The sequence below is a fragment of the Elephas maximus genome, chromosome 15 (genome assembly GCF_024166365.1).
Source record: "Elephas maximus indicus isolate mEleMax1 chromosome 15, mEleMax1 primary haplotype, whole genome shotgun sequence".
NCBI lineage: Eukaryota > Metazoa > Chordata > Mammalia > Proboscidea > Elephantidae > Elephas > Elephas maximus.
In genome coordinates this window covers 958,638-979,360 of record NC_064833.1, presented here as the reverse complement: position 1 = coordinate 979,360, position 20,723 = coordinate 958,638, and the positions used below count along the sequence as shown (strand labels likewise).

Here is a 20,723-nt window from a genome sequence, read left to right as displayed (position 1 = left end):
CTAAAACGTGAAAGCCGTTTTGAAACTGTGAATGGATAGAGGCTGGAAGAGTTTTAAAGCGCCTAACAGTAAGAGCCTACGTTGCCTTGAAGAGACTGTTCATGGAATTATAGACATCAAAGACAATTCTGGTAAGGACTCAGAAGAAAGTGAGCTTTTACACTGGAGACGGCACAGACAGCAAGAAGTAGCAGCACAGAAACAGCAGCAGCAGAACCAGACCAGCACAAGGCAGTGCTGGAGCCAACCCAGGGAGCAAGAGTTGAGTGCCTTCTGGCCAAAGTTTACTGGTGGAGTGGGGTGCCTCCAGGCACTAATCGGTGGAGCTGAAGAGCTTTGGAACACTCACCACAGCAGGGCAGATGTGGGCAGTGAGGCTCGAGGGGCTGAGAGGCCAAGGAAGCAGAAGCTGAAGAGAAAAGAAACACAGGAAGCAGGGCTGCCTCAGTCTCAAAGGTATGGCCACAACCTCTAGGGTCTCAAATGGTGCAGTCACCACTCAGATGGACTAGGAGAATGGGGCCGCCCAAATTCGAAGGAGTTGCCCTTCCAGTGGCCTGGAAGGCAGAGCCGAAGCCCAGGGCTGTGGGGCCTCCACCCAGAATCCAGAGTTTGGCCAATACCTACAGCCTAGAGGGCAGGGTAATTGTCTAAACGGTCTCAGAACAGAGGATTATTTTCAAGCCTTGAGGGCTAATGTAATGTTTTCTGCTGACTTGCTTGGTGCCTGTTATCCCTTCTTTCCCTCCAATTTTTCCTATTTCTAATGGAAATGTCTACCTTGTGGCTGTTCCACCACTGTACTTTGGAAGCAGATAACGTGTATTCTAGATTTCACAGGCGAAGAAAGACTTTTGCTATGATGATTGGGTGGATGTGTTTTACATGTGGCAAGGACATGAATTTTAGGGGGCCAAAGGGTGGAATGTTATTGATTGAATTGTGTCCCCAAAAATGTATATTTGGCTAGGCCATGATTCCCAGTATTGTGTGATAGTCCACCATTTTGTCTTCTGATGCGATTTTCCTATGTGCTGCAAATCCTACCACTATGATGTTAATAAGGCATGATTAGAGGCAGTTACGTTAATAAGGACTCAATCTACAAGATCAGATTGTGTTTTAAGCCAATGTCTTTTAAGACATAAGAGAAAGAAATGAGCAGAGAGACATGGGGACCTCATACTGCTAAGAAAGTAGTGCCAGGAACAGAGTGTATCCTTTGGACTCAGGGTCCCTGTGCTGAGAAGCTCCTAGTCCAGGGGAAGACTGATGACAAGGACCTTCCTCCATAGCCAACAGAGGCTTCCCCTAGAGCTGACATCCTGAATTCGAACTTCTAGCCTCCTAGACTGTGAGAGGATTTCTCTTTGTTGAAGCCATCCACTTGTGGTATTTCTGTTATAGTAGCACTAGATGACTAAGTCAGATAAACACTGAGAGTGAGTGGATCAAAGTAAGCATACACATGGAGAGAGAGCAGATCAAGGTGAGGATACTCGTGGAGAGAGACTGGATCAAGGTGAGGATACTTGTGGAGGGAGAATCAAAGTGAGGATACTGGTGGAGAGATAAGCAATCAAGATGAGGATACACATGGAGAAAAAGTGGATCAAGGTGAGAATTTGTGTGGAGGCTCAAGTGATCAAAGTGAGGATACACAGGGACTCACAGTCAAGTAAAAGGCTCACTGGTTGGTCAGGAAGCTACAAGGAGCAAGATTGGAAAACTGGAAAGGAAGCGCTGGATGGACACGTGGGAGTGGGTCTTGTATAGCATGCTGACGACCACCTGAGAGCACCCCCTGCAGGGGAGGCACCAAACAACCCAGTGGACCAATGAAAAAGTGGAAAAAGTGACTTGGCCAGAATTTAGTGCTTGCATGGGGGGTTCCTGATGGAGCAGCCAAGGAGCACAGAAAGACCAAGCATGGTCCTAACAATGGCTCCCTTTTCACAACGCTGACCAGCTCCCCTCATTGCTGCATATCCTGCCTTCCCGCAATGAAGACCATCAGAGGCCCCTGACAAAATTGCATCCCTCCATGAGACCAACTGGTGACCGTGTGGCAAATTGATGACTCCAGACCTGTTCACCTTGGAAAGGACAATTCATGTTTTCCAGGTGGGGGCTTACCTTTCTAGCCTAGGGTGCCTCAGATATCTGACCTACCATAGCATAACATTGCCTCAGAGTACGAGACCCACTCCACAACAGAGGAGGTGCCAAGGTGGGTACTGGACACTGATTCACTGGTCCTCCCACACACCACACCACCTGGAAGCTGCCGACCTGGCTGTTGGAACAGACTACGGGAAGACAGCTGAGATGCTACCTTGACGATGACACCCTATAGGTCTAAGACATTGTCCTTCAGAATGTTGTCTTTACCTTCAGCCAATGGCCATTGTACAGTGCTGTGTCCCCCAGCAGGTATGACATGTGGGTTTGGAGACCACAGGGTGGAAGCAGGGGTACCCTGCTCACCATCGCTCCTGCTGCTCCACTGGGGAAATTTGTGCTTCCTGTCTCTGTGACTTAACTGTGATGGTTTTAGGGTCCTGGTCCCTAGAGTTAAAACACTACCACTTGGAGACACAGTATTAAAGAGTCCCACTTAAACCATGGCTGCCACCAGGTCACCGCGAGCTCCTCATTCCAGCGGACCAGCATGCACAGTAGAGTCACCATGCTGGCAAGTATGACCCTGACCACCACGAGGAGGTGGAGCTACTACTCCAACAAGGGAAGGGAGGAGTATGTGCCCCAGACGATTCCCAGGAGCACCACTCAGTATTTCCATCCTATTTTAACTGTGAATGGGCAAGGAGAGCAAACAGAGGCAAACAAGGGCAGGGAACAGACACTCATACCACTGAGGGACAGGGGGTTGTTTCCTCCCTCCTCCCGGTGAAAAAGGGAGATGAGGGTCAGTCGTGAGCTCAAAACAGCGGCAGCAGTGCAGGCTATGGTTCGTCCCACTCACCTCCTCTTGTTAAGTTTTTCCAGAAATTGCAACCAATCAGAATCCCAGAAAAGTGGAGTCCAGATGGGGCAAACCAAACGTGCGAAGCAAGTGAGTCAAGAGGCAGACTGTGGCAGATGCTGTTGGTGCTTTACCTATTGCCCAGTTACGAGGGGCACTGCTAAGGCCCACAGCAGGGCCCTTCTTTGAAGGAGTGTCCTTGGCTGGCAGAAACCACTTAGCCAGGGAGGTTACTCTTCTCCCTCCTGAGTGGCTGATACGGGGGTAAGATCCTACCTCAAAGGAAAACATACGAGCACATTAAGTGATGACAATGTGTCCAGCCTCAGGCAACAACCACCTGTCACCTGGACTGACAGCGAGGATAGGGAGACCGCTGTGCACAGGCCTCTGCTCTACCCTTTACTGCAGCCCGTTCAGGGCTGGTGTCTGCCCTCCTCACTGCGTGCCCTCCAGCCAGCCTGATGTTTGCTCTTGTCCCCACTGAGGCCCTGCTCCTGCCTCCGGCCGGCACACAGTGACTGACTTCAGAGCACCAAACCTGAGGCTGCAGCATCCACACCCAACACAAGCCTGGCCCAGGGCAAAAGACAGACAGACAGACTCGAAGGGCAAAAGACACAGACAGACTCGGAGCCAGGTTGGAACTGCTTTATTGGGGGCGGGTGCTGCAGGGCCCCCACCCATGGTCAGGTTAGTGTTCTGCCCTCATGGAGGCCCCTCCCCCTGCTGCCTGCCTGGGTTAGTGGAACATGCAAAGCTCAGAGGGTGGAGGCAAGGGTGGGAGCCACCAAGGCCAGGGCTGGGTGGGATAGGAGGGTGGGTGGCACCAGGCTGGGATGCCATGGCCAATACAGATCACCCAACTGGCATCCCTGGGCCCAACAGAGGGGCTACAGCTGCTCCGTGGGTGGGCTCCCTGGGAGAGACAGGCAGGCAACAGCCCCCAGTCTAGGTGGGCACCCAAGGTGCAGCTCCACAGGGCAAGACAGAACAACCCTCCAGAGCTCCCGACCCCACCAGGCCATCCTGGGCCAGCCCAGCCTGACAGCTGGGACCCCAGGGCAAGCCTTTCACAGGCATGTCTGTCTCCCACCCAGGTGTGGCTCCTTGGGGCCTGGGGATGAGGGAGGACACGGAAGGCACTTACTAGGGTAGCTGAGGCTGGAAGGCTACAGCCAGAGGCCTGGGGCCTAGGAGCACAAGAGTCAGGAGGGACTGACGAGCTGTGACGGACAGCTGAGAATGGGCCCCCAGCTCAGGCGGCAGCCGCAGGCGCCGAACAGGGGGCTGGGCCCAGCAGGGCCTGCAGACTGGACCCCCGTCTTCCCATGGGGAAGGGGCTTCTCTGGGCAGGCTGGAAGACATGGCTGACCTGGGGACTCCCACCCCAGCAAAGCCCACTGAGTGAACAGGCAGCCCTGGAAACACTGAGGAAAAATGTTGACCTCGGGGGTTGAGGCCCAAAAGAACGGAGGGCCCTGCTAGCCAGGGGCTGGCCCCAGCTGTGACCAGGGGTGGGACCATCCCCTGGGGAGACGGGAGGTGGCTGGGGCCTGACTCTGGACCCTCCAAGGCACCTGGCTGTGGTGAGTGGCAGGTAGTGGGGCAGTGGGGAGACCCGAGGGGGAAGTGGTCAGTGGGGCTGGCTGGCCCTGCCCCCATGTTCAGGCCATCTAGACAGCAAATATATATTACTACGTTAATCTGGTCTTTTTGGTTAGACTTGAGGCACCGCATTGGAGGAAGACTCCTTTAGACAAGAGAAAGCCCCAGCACCTTGTGCGGAGGGGTCTGGCCGCATGCAGAGCGGGGGCAGGAGGCAGGCAGGGGGTCAGGCCACCGCGGACTCGGGGCCCCCCAGCGAGGTTGAGGGCCCCGAAGCGTAGCGGCGGCCATAGCCTGAAGAGGAGTAGGAAGAGGAGGAAAAGGTCATGGAGAAGCCAGAGCCAGTGGCGTCGAAGCTGCCGCGCCGTGAGCCGGCCCGCGAGCCGGTACGGGAGCCGGTGCGGGAGCCAGTGGTGGAGCCGGAGCCGCTGACGCTGTAGGGGCTGTAGTAGCCCTTGCTAGACTGGGCGGCGGCCTCCAGCAGCCGCAGCCCTGTGCCCTCCTCCACCATGCTGCGATCCAGCGCGTCCTTGTAAGAGATCTTGAGCTTGGTCTTGGGACAGGTGAGGTACTTGGAATAGGCGCTGATGTCACGCAGCTTCTGGGCAGTACGGGCATCCACGGTGCCCTTCTGCAGGGCCTCATCAAGCGGCACACGGCCCGGCACACTGGGCTCGATCAGCCCGCCCGTCAGGTACTGCACCTCCAGGAAGCGCTGGCCGGCCTCATAATAGAGCCAGCCTTTCTTGAGTGCCTGGGCAGCCGACATCTTGGTCTTGGTGCGTGGGTCCTCGAAGCCGCAAAAGGCCTTCTGGGCCAGGCTGATGCGGTCCACCATGATCTTGTCCACCAGGCCCTTGTTGACAGCCTCAGTGACGGAAAAGCGCTCACCTGTGCTGGGGTCAATGATGCCGCCGGTACAGGCCTGAGCCTCCAGCAGCCGCTGCCCCGTGATGTTGTCCACCAGATTGCGGTGCATGGCCTCGGTGATGGACACCTTCTCCAGAGTCTCTGTGTCGAGAATGCCAGCCACTGGGCCTGTCTCCTCTGTGGGGTCAGACCAGGAGGCCAGCTGAGTGCGGGAGACCGCAGGACTGAGTGGGTAAGAGGAGGAGGAGCCCACCGAGGAGGAGCGGGAGCGGAAGCCGCCGGCATTGCCCGAGAGCATGTCGGCGAACTCGGTGATGGAGAGTGTGCCGGCGCGGTACTGGTCCAGTGCTGAGCGGTCAATGAGGTTCTTGGCAATGGCCTCATCGATGTCATACTGGCGGCCAGAGCGCCGGTCGATGATCATGGACTTGACCACACCATCTGAGGAGGAGATGGTGATCTCCTCCCACTCACACTCCTGCTCCGACAGCTCCAGGTACGTCTGGTGGTCAATGAGACCCTTGCGGTAGGCCTCGTACACTGACATCTCCTTGCCCGTCTCAGGGTCCACGATCACCACCCGGCGTTTGCGCACCGAGGACTTGGAGGACGTCTTGCGCTCCCGCTTCTTCTCCTTCAGCGGCAGCAGGCACAGTCCAGTCTGGGGGTCCGTAATGCAGCGCTCCATTAGCTGCAGGTAGGTGAGGTTCTCCTCCGTGTTGGGATCGAAAAAGCCCTTGGTGTCATCTGAGGGGTCGGTCAGGATGTCGTTCATCTCCTCGTCGAAGAGGCCACGCTTGTAAGCCACCTCCACGGGCAGGCGGTGGCTCTCCTCAGGGTCAATGATGCCACCTGTGGCAATCTGGGCCTCCAGCAGGCGGATGCCATGGTCCTTGAGGATCAGCCCCTTCTTCATGGCCTGGAAGAGGGAGATGAGCTTCCCGGAGTAGGGGTCCCTGTAGCCGGTCACAGCACGCTCAGCCGACAGCAGCTTGTCCTTGAACTCTGGGCCCACAATGCCCATGCGCACGGCCTCCTCCACGGTCAGCTTGAGCCCCTTGATGGGGTCGATGACGTAGCCAGTGGCAGCCTGTGCCTCCAGCAGCTCGAAGGCCGTGCCGGGCCGGATGATGCCCTTCTTCATGGCCTGGTACACTGAGAGCCGCTCTTTGGTGGCATCGACAAAGACACCGGCAATGCAGCTGGTACCCTCGAGGAACCTCTGCAAGTTCTTGGTGACCTCCTCGATGGAGGTCAGGCCTTCCTGCAGCTGCAGCGCTGTGGCCTCATCCATCACCTGGGAGCGCACCAGCTCCTCCACCGTGATCTGCTTGCGCAGCCCGCGGAAGGTCAGCTTGCGGGTGTCTGAAAGAGGCAGGAGCAGCTGGCCACTCTTGTCATCCTGGCGGCACCGCTTAAGTAGCTGCGTGTAGCTGAGCCGCTCGTCTGTGGAGGGATCCACATAGCTGCGGACCTCACTGGGTTCTGAGAGCTGGTCGTGTGTGTCCTTATTGAGGTAGCCACGCTGGTAGGCCACCTCCAGTGGCAGGTGGAAGCCCAGGCGTGGATCGATGATGCCGCCTGTGGCCAGCTGGGCGTCCAGCAAGCGCAGTGCTTCCTCAGCTGGGATCAGCTCCTTCTTCATGGCCTGGAACAGTGAGATACTCTGCTCAGTGTAGGGGTCGCGGTAGCCGGTCACTGCACGCTCAGCTGACAGCAGCCGGTCATGCAGCTCGGGCCCCACCAGGCCCTTGCGCACAGCCTCGTCCACCGTCAGCCGTTCGCCCTTCAGTGGGTCCAGCAGGAAGCCTGTGGCCGCCTGGGCCTCCAGCAGCAGGCGGGCCACCTCAGCGTTCACCAGCCCCTTCTTGAGGGCCTGGTAGATGGTCAGCGTCTGCCGGGAGCCAGGAACATAAATCCCAGCCACACAGCCCGTGCCATAGAGGTAGCGCCAGGCAGCCTCGGCCTCAAGCACCTCCCGCAGGGTCTTGGTCCCCTCACGCAGCAGGTTGTAGGTCTCGAGGGAAATGATGTGGGCTTCGTACAGGTCCTCAGCGCTGAGGCGGCGGCGCACATAGTCGTAGGAAGCCAGGCTCTGCTGGCGGACGATCTCTGTCTTCTCGATGATCTCAATGATGATGACGATCACGCGCTCCTTGGTCACCCGGCCAGCCCTGAAGTCCTCCATCAGGCGGGTCCGCTGCTCTGCAGGGATCAGGTCCGACTGCATCACCTCCCACAGCGACATGGAAGAGGCTCCGGGGCCACCACCTGGAAGCTCGATCTGCGTCTCCTCGAATGCCCTCCGGGTTTCCTCCTCCGTATATACCTGTGTGGTCTCCACCACCTCAGGCTCCTCTGCTGCTCTCAGGGGCAAGAGGAACAGCCCAGTCTCAGGGTCCTCCACACAGCGCCCCAGCAGCTGCCGGTAGGTGAGGTTCTCGTGTGTGTTGGGGTCCAAGAAGCCCTTGGTGTCGTCGCTGGGGTCTGCCAGTGCGCGGTTCATGTCCTCATCAAAATAGCCACGCTGGTAGGCCACTTCCATGGGCACGCGGTGGCTGTGCACGGGGTCGATGATGCCACCTGTGGCGATCTGAGCCTCCAGCAGGCGCATGCCATGATCCCTGAGGACCAGGCCCTTCTGCATGGCCTGGAAGAGGGAGATGGTGGAGCCCGAGTAGGGGTCCTTGTAGCCGGTCACAGCCTTCTCGGCTGACAGCAGCTTCTCGTGCAGTTCAGGCCCTACCACACCCGCCTTGACCGCCTCATGGACATACAGCTTTTGGTTGCGCACAGGGTCCACCAAGAAGCCGGTGGCTGCCTGTGCCTCGAGCAGCAGCGTGGCCGTGCTGGGCCTAAGCAGGCCCCGCCGCATGGCCTCATAGATGGTCACTTTCTCTTTGGAGTCCTCCAGGTAGATGCCAGCCACACAGCCGCCGCCCCGGAGCAGCGTCCGCACGGCATCTATCTCGGAGAGGTCCTTGACCGAGGTCTTGCCATCCTGAAGCTGCTCAAACTGGGCCCTGCTGATGACCTTGGCGTCCAGGAGCTCACTGGCCGGGACTGGGGCCCGAAGACCACTGAAAGACAGCTTTTCCTGCCGCCTGGTCTCTGTCTCCTCGATGATGGTGATGAGAATCTTGATGATCTTCTCCACGGTGACCTTGCCTGTGCGATACTGCCGTAGCAACTCCTGCCTCTGCTCCTCCGTGAAGTACTCGGAGCTGATGAGTTCCCAGACACTGACAGTCTGGCCCCTGAAGCCGCCCACAGGGACCTCAACGGTGGCCTTCTCAAAGGTCTCGCGGGCCTGTGCATCGGAATAGAGCTCCTCCTGCCGGGCCCGTGCGGCCTTCTCGGACAGCGGCAGCAGGCTGAGCCCAGTAAGTTGGTCGGGCCGGCACCGCTGCTGCAGCTGGCTATAGGTGACCGGCTCCTGCATGCTGGGATCAAAGAAGGTCTTGGCATCATCCTGGGGTGCCAACAGGGACCTGCTTGTCTCCTCATCCAGGTAGCCCCGCACGTAGGCCACATCCAGGGGCACGCGGTGACTCTTCCTGGGGTCCACGATGCCACCTGTGGACAGCTGGGCGTCCAGCAGACGCAGGCCCTGCTCCCTGGGGATGAGGCCCTTTTTCAGGGCCTGGAACAGAGAGACAGTCTGGCCTGAATAGGGGTCCCGGTAGCCTGTCACGGCCTTTTCGGCCGAGAGCAGCTTCTCATGCAGCTCGGGCCCCACTAGGCCGGCACGCACCGCCTCGTCTACTGTCAGCCGAGCGCTGGTGGCAGGATCGAGTATGTGCCCGGTGCCCGCCTGGGCCTCCAGCAGAGCCACAGCCACCTCAGGCTTCAGAAGGTCTCTCCGGAGGGCCTCGTAAATGCTCAGCCTCTGCCCTGCTTCCTCCAGCCACACACCCGCGATGACATCAGTGCCACGCAGGGCCCGCCGCACGGCATCCACCTCAGCCACCTCCCGCACGGACCGCTCGCCCCGCTGCAGCCGGCTGTAAACGTCGCGGCTGATGACCCCGCTCTCAAGCAGCTCAGCGGCGGGCACCAGGGCACGCAGACCCTCAAAGCAGAGCTGGCCCTTCTGCTCGTGCTCCTCCACCACGGTGATGACGATCTTGATGATCTTCTCCACCGTGATCTTACCCGAGCGGAACTGCCGCAGCAAGTCCCGCCGCTGCTCTGCGGTGAAGTACTCGGAGTTGATGATCTCCCAGATGGTTACTGTCTTGCCCTTAAACTTGCCAAAGGGCGCGGACACAGTGGCCTTCTCGAACACGTCACGCACCTCTGAGTCCGAGTAGACCAGCTCACCACTCTTCACAGCCTTATCCGTGAGCGGCAGGAGGCACAGACCGGTGTCAGGGTCACGCACACAGCGCCCCAGCAGCTGCAGGTAGGTGAGGTTCTCGTGCGTGTTGGGGTCGAAGAAGCCCTTGGTATCGTCACTGGGGTCTGCCAGTATGCGGTTCATGTCCTTGTCGAAGTAGCCGCGCTGGTAGGCAACCTCCACGGGCACACGGTGGCTGTGCACCGGGTCGATGATGCCGCCCGTGGCGATCTGGGCCTCCAGCAGACGCACGCCGTGGTCCCGCACGATGAGGTCCTTCTGCATGGCCTGGAAGAGGGAGATCTGCTCGCCCGTGTAGGGGTCTTTGTAGCCAGTGACGGCGCGCTCGGCCGACAGCAGCTTGTGGTGCAGCTCAGGACCCACTACACCCTCCTTCACAGCCTCATTGACAGTCAGCCGCCGGTTGTGCACAGGGTCCAGCAGGAAGCCCGAAGCCGCCTGCGCCTCCAGCAGCACCAGGGCGGTGCCAGGGCTCAACAGCTTCCTCTGCAAGGCAGTGTAGATGCTCAGCTTCTCGTTGGATGGCTTCAACAGCAGCCCGGCAATACTCCCGGTGCCCTGCAGGTAGCGGCACACATCCTCGCGTCTCGCGAGCTCGGCCACTGTGCTGTGGCCCTGCGCCAGCCGCTGCAGCTCCTCCATGCTCAGGATGCCTGCCTCCTGCAGCCACTGTGCCGGCACCTTCCGCCGCAGGCCCTCGAAGGCATGCTGCAACTCCTCCTCTGTGGTTGGGCCATCAGGTGCATCCCGGCCATTGGGCAGGGCCTTGACGGAGGCGGCCTGTGAGGCGATGACCTCCTCTGTGTGTGCCAGTGCAGCGCGGTGCTCCTCCTCCAGCCGTTGCAGCCGCTCCCGCAGCTTCCGGTTCTCCTCAGCCAGCAGCTGTTCCTGCTGCTGCCGCTGCTGCTCCAGGCGCTGCAGCTCCTCCTGCTTGCGCCGCACACCTTCCTCAGCCTCATGCTGCCGCCGCAGCGCCTCCTCCATGCTAGCCATCAGCTGCTGCTTCTCCTGCTCCATCTGCTGCTGCTGCCGCTGCTGCTCCTCTCGCAGCTGCTGCGCCTTGGCCACCTCATCCTGGAAGAGCTGCTCCAGCTTAGCCTTCTCTTGCTCGACGAAACGCTCACGCTGCAGTAAGCTGTCCTTCTCAGAGAGGAAACTCTGTTGCAGAGCCTGAGTCTCCTGCAGCAGCTGCTCCTGCTGCACTGTCTGCATCTGTGGAGGCAGGGGCGAGTGTCAGTGCCTGCAGGACCAAGCACCCCGTCCCATCCACGGGGCAGACCTCCCCACCCACCGATTTGCCTGCCCACCCACCCACCCGCCACGGCCATCACCGCGTGTGGCGCGGGGCCGGTACCTCCTCGGACTTGAGTTGCAGCAGCTTGGCCTCCTGCTTGAGCCGCTCCTTCTCACGCTCCAGCTCAGCGATGGCCTCCCGCAGGCGTTCAGCATCCTGGTCGCTCTGCTGCCGCTGGATCTCCAGCGTCTGCACCAACGTCATCTTCTCCTGTGTGGTTAGCTCGGTGAGATGCAGCTTCTCGCTGATCTCCTCGGCCTGCTTTCGGAAGCGCTGGGCGTCCTCCTCAGCACGGGCCTGGGCCAGGCTCATCTCGGCCACACGCAGCTTGAGCCGCTCGGCCTCCGCACTCATCTCCAGCTGTCGCTGCCGCTCCACCTCCAGCGTCCGCTGGAAGCCCTGTGTCTCCTGCGCCAGCTGCTGTGCCATCTGCTCCTTGTCCTCTTGCAGCCGCCGCGCCTGCTCCTGTGCCAGCTCCTTCTGCTGCTGCAGCAGCTCGGCCTCGGCCTTGAGCCGTGTGGCTTCCTGTACTGCCTGAATCTTCTCCTTGAGCATTTTCTCAGCCAGGGCCCGCTGCTGTGCCAGATCCTCTTCAGCCAGCTGCCGCAGCCGCGCTGCTTCCTGGGCTGCCACGCTCAACCGTGCTGCCTCCTCAGCCACCTGCTTCATCTTCTCGGCCTCCTCCTGCAGGAAACGCTGCGTGTTGTCCTTGTCTCGCAGAATGAGTGTGCGGTTCTCTGCTTCAATGCGTGCCTTGAGCTTGCTGAGCTCCTCCATCTGCACACGCACCGAGAAGAGCTCCTCCTCCACCTGGCTGCGCTGGCGCGCAGCCTCCGTCACCTCCGCCTTCAGTCGCTGCAGCTCCTCATCCAGGATGCCCTTCTGGTGATCCGTCTCTTCCAGCTGCAGGCGCAGCGTCGTCAACTCCTGCTCCACCTGCGCCTTCTGCCGCAGCGTCTGCTCAGCAAACTTCTTATGCTTCTCCATCTCTGCGTCAGCCACCTGCTTCTGCCGCAGGGCCGCCTGCTCTGCCTGTGCCCGCCGCGCCGCCTCCTGCTCCGCCTCCTTGCGCAGCTTCTCTGCAGCAGCCTGCGCCTGCGCCCGGGCCTGTGCCTGCTCCTCAGCGGCCTGCTTCAGCCGCTCTGCCTCCTCCAACTGCCGCCGGGACTGTGTCGCCTCGCGCTCGGCCCTCTCCCGTGCCTCCTCCGCCTCCTCGGCCGCGCGCCGAGCAGTGTCTGCCTCGCCACGCAGGCGCTCCAGCACACTCTGCTCCTGCTGCAGCGTCTGCTGCAGCTCCTGCTCCTTCTGCTGCACAGCAAAGGCGTGTGCCTTCTCCTCCGCCTGCAGCCGCTTCTGCGCGGCCTCCTGTGCCAGCTGCAGCTGCCGTGCTGACTCCTGCTCTGCCCGCTCACGCAGACGCCGGGCCTCCTCCACCTTGGCCTTGAGCCGCTCGACCTCATCCAGTGCGGCCTTACGCTGCCGTGCCGCCTCCTCCTCGGCCACCAGGCTCTTCTGCACACGCTCCTCGGCCTCACGGCGTCGCTGCTCCTCCTCAGCGGCTAGCTGCCGCTGCCGGGTGGCCTCAAGCTCTGCCTGCTCCTTGCTGCGCAGTGTGTCCTCGGCGTTGGCCCGGATGCGGCCCAGCTCCAGCTCCAGCTCCGCCTTGCCGGCAGCTGCCTTCTCAAAGCTGACCTTGAGAGCGAGGATCTCCTCCTCCACCTGCCGCCGCTGCCGCAGCGTGTCCTCCACCAGCCCCTTCTGCCGCTCCAGCTCGCTCTCTGAGGCCTTGCGCAGCTGCGCCAGGCGCTCCTCGATGTCAGCCTTGTGCTGTGCGGCCTGCTCCTCCAGCCGCCGCCGCTGGAAGGCCTCATCCTCTGCTAGCCGCCGCAACCGCTCGTTCTCCGCCTCCTTCTCCTTGAGCGCGATCTCCGCCTCTGTCTTGAGCCGTGTGGCCTCGCCAATGGCAGCCAGCTTCTCAGCCAGCACCCGCTCAGCCTCCGCCCGCTGCCGGGCCGCATCCTCCTCAGCCAGCTGCCGCTGCCGCTTGGCCTCCTCAGCCAGGGCACGCAGGCGGGCGGCCTCCTCGGCCAGCTCGCGGAACCTGCTGGCCTCGGCCTCCAACCTCTGTTTGGACTTCTCACTGGTGGAGCGAGACTCCTCCTCAGCCCGCGCCTTGCTGGACAGCAGCACCTCCATCTCTGCCCGCACCTTGGCCAGCTCAGCCTCCAGCTCCTGGCGCTTCTGCGTGGCCGCGACTGCCTCATGCTGCAGCCGTGCCAGCTCCTCCTCCAGCACCTGCCGCTGCTGCTCTCCCTGTTCGGTCTCGGCCCGCAGCCTGATCAGCTCCTGCTCAGCCATCAGGCGCTGCTGAGCGGTGCCCTCTGCCAACTGGCGCTGTCGCTCCAGCTCCTGCTCGGCCAGCTCCCGCTGCCGCACGGCCTGCTCCTCCGCCTTGCCACGCCGCCGTGCCTCGCGCTCGGCCTCCTCCTTCTGCTTCTCGGCCTCAGCCTGGGCCAGGCTCTTCTGCTGTGCCACTTCCTCAGCCTGCAGCCGCAGCCGCAGCGCCTCGTTGGCCTTGAGCCGCCAGCGTTCCAGCTCCCGTTCAGCCTCCTCACGGGCGTGCTCTGCCTCGGCCTGCTGCTGCATCCGACGCTCCGCCTCCTCCCGCAGCTGTGCCACAGCCACATGTTCCTCCTGCAGCGTGCGCTCCAGCTGGGCTGTCTTCTCCGCGAAGGAGGCGCGCTTGCTCTGCAACTCAGCCTCAGCGCTGCGCTGTGCTGACTCCAGGGCAACCTGCACCTGGCGTGCCCGCTCTGCCTCAGCCTGCCGCAGCCGCCGCTCCGCTTCCTCTGCCTGCAGCCGCAGCTCCTCCAGCGCCTGCACAGCCCGCTGCTTCTCACGCGCCGCCTCTGCCTCAGCTTGCACACGCAGTGCCAGCTCTGCCTCCGCCTTCTTCTTGCGCTGGTTCTCATCCTGCACCTGCCGCCGCAGCCGTTCAGCCTCCTCCTGCGCCTGCCGCTTCTGGGCCTCAGCCTCTTCGGCACGCACACGCAGAGCCTGCAGCTCACCCTCGGCCCCACTGCGCTGGTGCTCGGTGGCCTCCAGCTGCAGGCGCACCACACGGATCTCTTCCTCAATACGCAGCCGGCTGCGCTCAGCCGCCTCCGCCTGCCGGGCCTTGGCCTGGATGGCCGCCTCCGAGCTCTGCCGCACATGCTGCAGCTCCTCCTGGATGCTGTGCTTCTGCTGCTGTGCGTTCACTGCCGCCTCCTCCCGCCGCGCCACCTCCTCCTGCATGCGCCGCTGCAGCTCCTGTGCCTCTTGCTCTGCCTGCGCCTTGGCCTGGGCATGGGCCTCGGCCAGCTGCCGCTGCTTCTCCAACGCGGCCTCCACCTCTGCCAGCCGCTCTCGCTCCTCTGCCCGCTGCTGCTCAGCCAGCCGCTGTGGCCGCGGCAGAGAGAAGGAGAGACCAGAAAGAGCAGTGAGTGCGTGGCAGCACTCTCAGAACCACCACAGCTCACTTGGGACAGCGCGAGCAGGGCGGGACACGTGCACCCGCCCAGGGCTCTGGGGCAGCGAGCGCAGCCTGGCCCCCGTGCTCACCAGCCTGGGGAGAGAGACCCAGGTGAACTTCCCTCTTCCCGCAGACAGGCGACGAGACAGACAAACGGACAGTGAGAGAAAAAGAGAGCAAAGCAGCAGGTTCGCAGGGCCTGCAAGCTGGCCCCCTGCACGGCCCCCCAGAGCCCCAGTAGACGCAGTGGACCTGGCTCCAGCTGAGGAGCTCCTCCCTGACCAGGGCCATTCCCAGCAGCTCAGCGGGGTGAGGCAGGTGGCCAGGGGGGATAGCAGTGCAGACTGACCCAGCTCAGAAGAGAGCCCTGTGACCCGATAGGAGACAGAACCACACCAGGCCTCATGGCAGGGCCACCCAGGGGTGGGGAGGAGCAAAAGAAGTGGGCACCCACCCCACCAGGAGTACCTGGACACCTCTCCCAGCCCCCACGACCTTCTTGAGCAGGAGCGCAGCAGTCAACACCAAATCCCCAGAAAGAACGTGCACAAAAGCCAAAAGGACCATCAGGGAAGGACCACCAAGGAGGGGGTGGGAGGAAGGAAGCACGCCACCATCAGGCAGTAAGAGGTGGCAGCCAAGCTCCACCGCAAGGAGGGCAGTGCAGCCAAGTTACAGGTGCGGGAGGCTGGGGGCCAGGATGTGGTGTGGGTGGGGAGGGACCCTGGGTGGCACCAGGCCGGGGGAAGGGGCGCTGTACTGAGTGGTCTGAGTAGGGCTGCTGTCGGCTGCTTCTGGGGTGGGTGGGTGCGCAGCAGGATGCACTCTCCACCCCGTCCTACCCCCACCGCCCGTACCTCCTCCTCCTCCATGCGCCTCAGGGTCTCACTGATGAACCTGATGTACTGGCTTGTGAGTGTGGTCAGTTCACTGTAGCGTGTGCGCAGGTCCACGTACTGGGGAGGGGGGAGGCAGGGTCGAGGTCAGGGTCACCCTGCCAGGCTGCAGCCAATCCCCACCCTGTCCCCCCCCACCCCAAAAACACCAGCCCTTGGCTCACCTCCTGGATGACGCTCTCCGACCCTGACTGGACCTTGGGCTTCTTGGCCGGTGAGGCTACCGGCTCAAGCTGTGCCTTATATGTGACCAGTTGGAGCTCATAGTCCTGGGGGACATGCTGGATTGGCCACTAGCCCATGCCCTGGGGGCTGCCCTACATTTCCACCCATCACCCACTGTTGGCCCTACCCAGGGCTCAAACCCAGCCCCCCTACCCCCAACCCAGCAAGTCTCCCCAGCACACCAGGTGGGGCACTGAGCAGGCTTACCTTGATGGCATTGATGTACTGCTTCGCAAACTTTTGGCATTCCTCCACCTTCTCCCTGTGACGCTCGATCTCCTCCAGCAGCGCCTGGGAGGGGGTGGTCAGCAGGCACAGGGTGCACTCACCCCACAGCCCCACTTGCCCCTGACTGCGCTTACCCCAACCTCACTCTATTCTCTTCGCCCCGGCTCCACCCCTTGTTCTAGTCCTGCCTCCATCCCCACCCCACCCCAGCCTGGCCCACCTTCTCCTGCCGCAGCTGCTCACGCACAGCCCGGCTGTCGGCCAGTGGCACTGCTTGGATCTGCTCCTGCCGCCGCTTGGCATCCTGCAGCCAGTCGCCCAGTGCGCCGGCGCTCTCACGGTAGTAGCGCAGCTGGCGGCCCAGCTGCTCCAGCTCACGCTGCCGACCGTCGGCCTGGGCCAACACTGCCTGCCAGCGCTCCAGCAGCTGTGCTGTGCGCTCGCGCCAACGCTCTACCTCCACATCGCGCTCGCCATGCCGCTGCTGCAGTCGCTCGCCCACCTCCTGCGCCGCCCGCAGCTCCTCGCGCAGAGCGTCGAACACGGGCTGCTGTGCCTCGGCGCGGGCCCGCAGCTCCTGCAGGGAAGCAGTTCAGCCCGGGCCCGCCTGCCCACCCGGCCTGACTCCTGCAGCACTCACAGCACGTGCAGCGCACATACCTTCAGTGCGACCTTGGTGGCCTCAAGCTCCGGGAGGGTGGCGGGCACAGCCTGTGCGTCCTTGAGCTGTTCCTCATGGGCCCGCAGCAGCTCCTCAGCCCCCTGTGTGCTGCGGATCACCAGGCTGATGGTCTTGAGCCTGTGGGGAGAGCAGGCTCAGAGCTGGCAGAGGCTCCAGAAGCAATGAGCCCAGCTGGCAGAGCCACAGCCTAACATCCGCCACCCAGGCGCAAAGCCCAGGTTGAGCAGGCCAGAGTCCTGGTGGCCAGCAAGGACCGGTGGTCACAAGCTCCAGGGAGAAGAGAGGGAATCACAGACTTGGAGACGCTGAAGCTAAAGTCTGAAGATCTGGGGAGCACGTGCCCTGCCAGGGGGCAGGACAGAGCCCATCGGCCAGCCATCAGGGCAAACAACTGAGGAGCCAGGGGGTACGGGTCTCGTCTTCCAGTCCCCAGTGGGGGATGGGGGATGCGTGCAGAGAGGTTCGTTAGCCTCATGTGGGAGAGAAAGGCGGCAGCGAAAAGAAAGTCCTGCTTGTCTGCAGTCAGAAAACCCTGGGGTACATCTGAGGACAGAAGAGGGGGATTTATCACCATGCTTTAGAAAGTTAACCTTTGAACCACGTGAAAATAAAACCTTTTAAGTTTCTGTATCAAAATACACCGGCATGGAACATTTGAGGACAGAAAAGACCCTGTGTATGGCCGGTGAGGGCAGGAGATGGGGCGGGGGAAGCCCCGGGATGAGGGGGAAACTCTGTATTCCAGCCAGCGCTGGGGACGAGCAGAGGGGTGGTGGCAAGGACCCCAAAGGAGTCCTGCTCAGCACCCCGACCCTCTGCTCCTTCTCCAGGTTACCAAAGACTTCCACGCTGTAGCTCCTCCTGTCCTCTCCTAGGTTGGGTCCTGGTCTCTTCCTTTCTCCATCTACGCTCTTCCTGCCTACGACTTCCAGTACCCACATGAGATCACCAAGAAATCCCAAGAGTGCCATTTTGAAACTCAACTCCTCTGCACACCCTACCTTGGTCCACACCTGGCTTCCCGACCAGGAGACTCAACCATCCCTGCCTCCTGACGGTCAGTCTGCCCTCAGCCACTGCTGGTCGGGCCCTCCGCTGTGCAGACCCTACCCCCCCATCCTCCCCCTCGTGCGCTTCCGTCCACGAATGGCGCACTCACTTCTCCAGGTAGATGGCAGACAGGCTGCGGACTTGCTCCAGTTTGCCCAGCGTCAGCTCCAGCTCCGAGCGCAGGGTGGGGGCAGCTGGTGAAGGCTCAGGTAGGGCCAGTACCTTCTCAGCCTCGGCAGAGAGCCGGGCGACCCCCTTGCCCAGCCCCTCCACCTCGGCCTGTGATTTCTGAGGAGAGACAGAAGAGGAGACCAGTGACCACCGGAACGTAACCTACACCACCCCTTGGAAGGGAGACAGATGGAGGTTAAGCACAAATGGGGCAGAGAAGATAAAAATATGAAAAAAGACCAACTGGGTGGAAATGGGGGGAGACAGGGAAGAGAGAAGAAAAAGATTAAAATACGGTTGGGGGATGAGGGGACAGCAGACATGGGGGAGGTGAAGTGATGGTGGGAGATGACGGGGCAGGGCTGGGCGCCTGCCTGCTGCTCAGCCATGCGCTGGGCGCACTCGCGTGCCGGCTCTTTGTCCAGTGGTAGCCGCAGGCGATGCACGGTGCGTGTCTCGCAGGCCTCCAGCTGCAGCCGGATGTCCTTGAGCTCTGAGATGCAGCGCTGGCAGCGTGACTCCTCCTGCTCACCTGGGGGACATGCCACGGTCACAGCCAATGGAGCATGACCTCTCACCTGCCCTGCCCACCCACACCAGCCACCCACTGCATACCCTGCTCCAGGCTCTGCAGCAGCTGCTGGTAGTGGCGGCTGCAAGACCCATACTCTCGCTCGGCCTGCAGCCTGTCCTCGGGCCCAAAGCCGCCGGCGTCCTGGCTGTCCCGCAAGAAGGCCTGGTAGTGCAGCTCCAGGCTGCGCAGGGCTTGGCGCTGCTCCTCTGGCTTCAGCGTGCGGAACTGTGGGCGGCACGAGTGCTGAGCATAGCAGACGCAGACATGCAGCCCCAAGGGCCCCGAGGGGACGGGACAGGGATGGGACGGGGCACTCCCCTCACACCCGTACCGTCACCAATGACCAGGAGCGGATGAGCTGCACGTCACGGCTCAGGCTCTGCCAGGCCAGAAGGCTCTTCAGGTCCACGTGCAGCTGATGCCACCTTGCAACCAGGGCCTGGTGCTGGGCCTCCAGCCTGGTGGTCAGGGGCATAATCAGTGGGTCTCCTGAGCATCGGCTCACTGTCCACCCCTTCCTGCAGCCAGACACCCAGGCACCCACCTGGCAACGGCCTCCTGGGCCTCCTGGTTGGGTGGGGGCACAAGGAAGCAGACAGACGGCACAGCAGCCTCGCTGCCGGCACTGCTGAGGACTTTCCAGTGGGACGGCTGCGCGGGGCCCAGCAGCTGGCACTCGTCACCCTTGTGCATCGTCATCTGGGGGCCAGGGCCAGGTCAGCCTCCAGGCCTCAGTGCAGCCTCTGCTCCTGGCCCTCTGCCCCTAAGGCCCCTCCCACCTCCCCATAAGCCCCGCCCACCTCACCTCCACCTGCTTGTAGTCACACACGGCCAACAACAGCAGGCGGCCCCGAACCGGGTGGGCGGGGTTGCGGGGCTTCAGCTGCACAATGGCCTTGGCCCGCTTGGCCAGGCCAGAGAGGTGACCCTTGTACTCGTTCAGCTGCTCCTTCTCATCCTGGGGGAAGGGGGCAGTCAGGGAAGAGTGGCCCAGTGTCCAGACACCAGGGGCTGGCTGAGGTCCCGCCCACCCCCAAGCAACGCACAGGTACCCCAACACCTCCAAGATCAGGGGCAGCGGGGATGCAGTCCTTCTCAGGGCTCCTAGAGCCAGTGCTCTGAGGATGGGCAGGGCTGGAGGCGCCCCATGCTCGGACCTGAGCTGGCCTCCAGAGACCCTGCAACATCCTCTCCCCTACTCCCCTCCTGTGGCCAAGGTTGCAGAGACTACAAGGTCACCCACCCCACGGGGCCAAACCTTATCAAGGACTATTAAAAGCTGAGGAGCCAGAGACCACCCTCGAGCCGACTGCACCCCCCCCACACCTTTCCTGTCCCTACCTCCTGACCAAGGGGGCACCCTGTCCTATCCCATCCCCTCTTGTAAAGCTTCTCAGCTTGCCTCCACCATACCCAGGAGCGCCAGCTCCAGCCCTCCTCCCCTAGCTCCCCTTCTGCTCACCTTTCCACCCCCCACCCTGCTTCCAGAGCATACTGGCTGCCACTCTGCCCTCCCCTAAGCCCTCCACATACACCCCTGCTCTCCCTTCACCCCTCCTGCCCAAATGCCCATGGATCCAAAGGGCTGCCAACAGAGCAGCTGACTCTGACCTCTGTCCACCCAGGGGCTCGCTGGTGGGCTCACACCCTCTGCCCTAAGCCCCTGCCACCATTCCAGGGTCCTGCCATTAACCTCTAGGACCCGCCACATCGCATCCCTGCGCCCTGCTTGGACCTCCAGCCTTGCGCCCCCCTCACGCCTGCCATGTCTCCCGCCCCACTCTGCCATCCCTGCGGGCCTCACTAGTCCCCTGGATGCCTCCAGAAGACCTTCCCAAAGCACCTCTACAGCCATGGCAGGTGGCCAAATGCCAGGCCTCCTCCCTAAACTTGGGTGCCCGGCCAGCCCATGGCCCCACAGGCCTGGGCGCCAAGGCTGAGGCCAGGCAGTCAGCTCACCTGGGCATCCTGCAGCAGGTCCTCCAGGCGGGTGACAGTGATGGAACGGTCACAAGTGTACTTCCTGCGTAGGGTCTCCTGCAGCTTTTGCAGCTGCTCCTCAGCCTCCCGGACATCTGAGAAGAACTAGGGCAGCGGGTGGGGGAGGAACTGGGGGTCACGCTGGGCTCACAGCACTAGCCCCTGCCACAGCACCAGCCCCTGGCCAGAGCTGCCCCAGGCAGGCCTGAGAGGCCTGCTGACAGGACAGAAAGGGGCTGAGGCCAGAATGGGCTCTGGAGGGGGCACAAGAACAGGTTAATGATG

The 20,723-nt window shown here is 61.9% G+C and overlaps 1 protein-coding gene across 11 annotated transcripts in view; it reads right to left on the bottom strand.

Moving 5' to 3' along the window:
* Positions 1 to 3,597: 3,597 nt before the first annotated feature.
* The window catches only part of PLEC (plectin), a 59,745-nt gene continuing 42,619 nt past the window's right edge, over positions 3,598 to 20,723 (bottom strand). For all 11 annotated transcript variants that reach the window (XM_049854478.1, XM_049854483.1, XM_049854481.1 and 8 more), the window contains 14 exons: positions 20,418 to 20,543; positions 19,264 to 19,416; positions 19,003 to 19,157; positions 18,790 to 18,916; positions 18,500 to 18,683; positions 18,259 to 18,416; positions 17,823 to 18,001; positions 16,642 to 16,780; positions 16,202 to 16,558; positions 15,961 to 16,044; positions 15,693 to 15,797; positions 15,490 to 15,588; positions 11,179 to 14,559; positions 3,598 to 11,036 (listed from right to left, as the gene is read on the bottom strand). In XM_049854478.1, the coding sequence (XP_049710435.1) occupies positions 4,821 to 11,036; positions 11,179 to 14,559; positions 15,490 to 15,588; positions 15,693 to 15,797; positions 15,961 to 16,044; positions 16,202 to 16,558; positions 16,642 to 16,780; positions 17,823 to 18,001; positions 18,259 to 18,416; positions 18,500 to 18,683; positions 18,790 to 18,916; positions 19,003 to 19,157; positions 19,264 to 19,416; positions 20,418 to 20,543 (11,463 nt within the window). In that variant the 3' untranslated portion in view covers positions 3,598 to 4,820. The remainder of the gene's footprint in view (positions 11,037 to 11,178; positions 14,560 to 15,489; positions 15,589 to 15,692; positions 15,798 to 15,960; positions 16,045 to 16,201; positions 16,559 to 16,641; positions 16,781 to 17,822; positions 18,002 to 18,258; positions 18,417 to 18,499; positions 18,684 to 18,789; positions 18,917 to 19,002; positions 19,158 to 19,263; positions 19,417 to 20,417; positions 20,544 to 20,723) is intronic.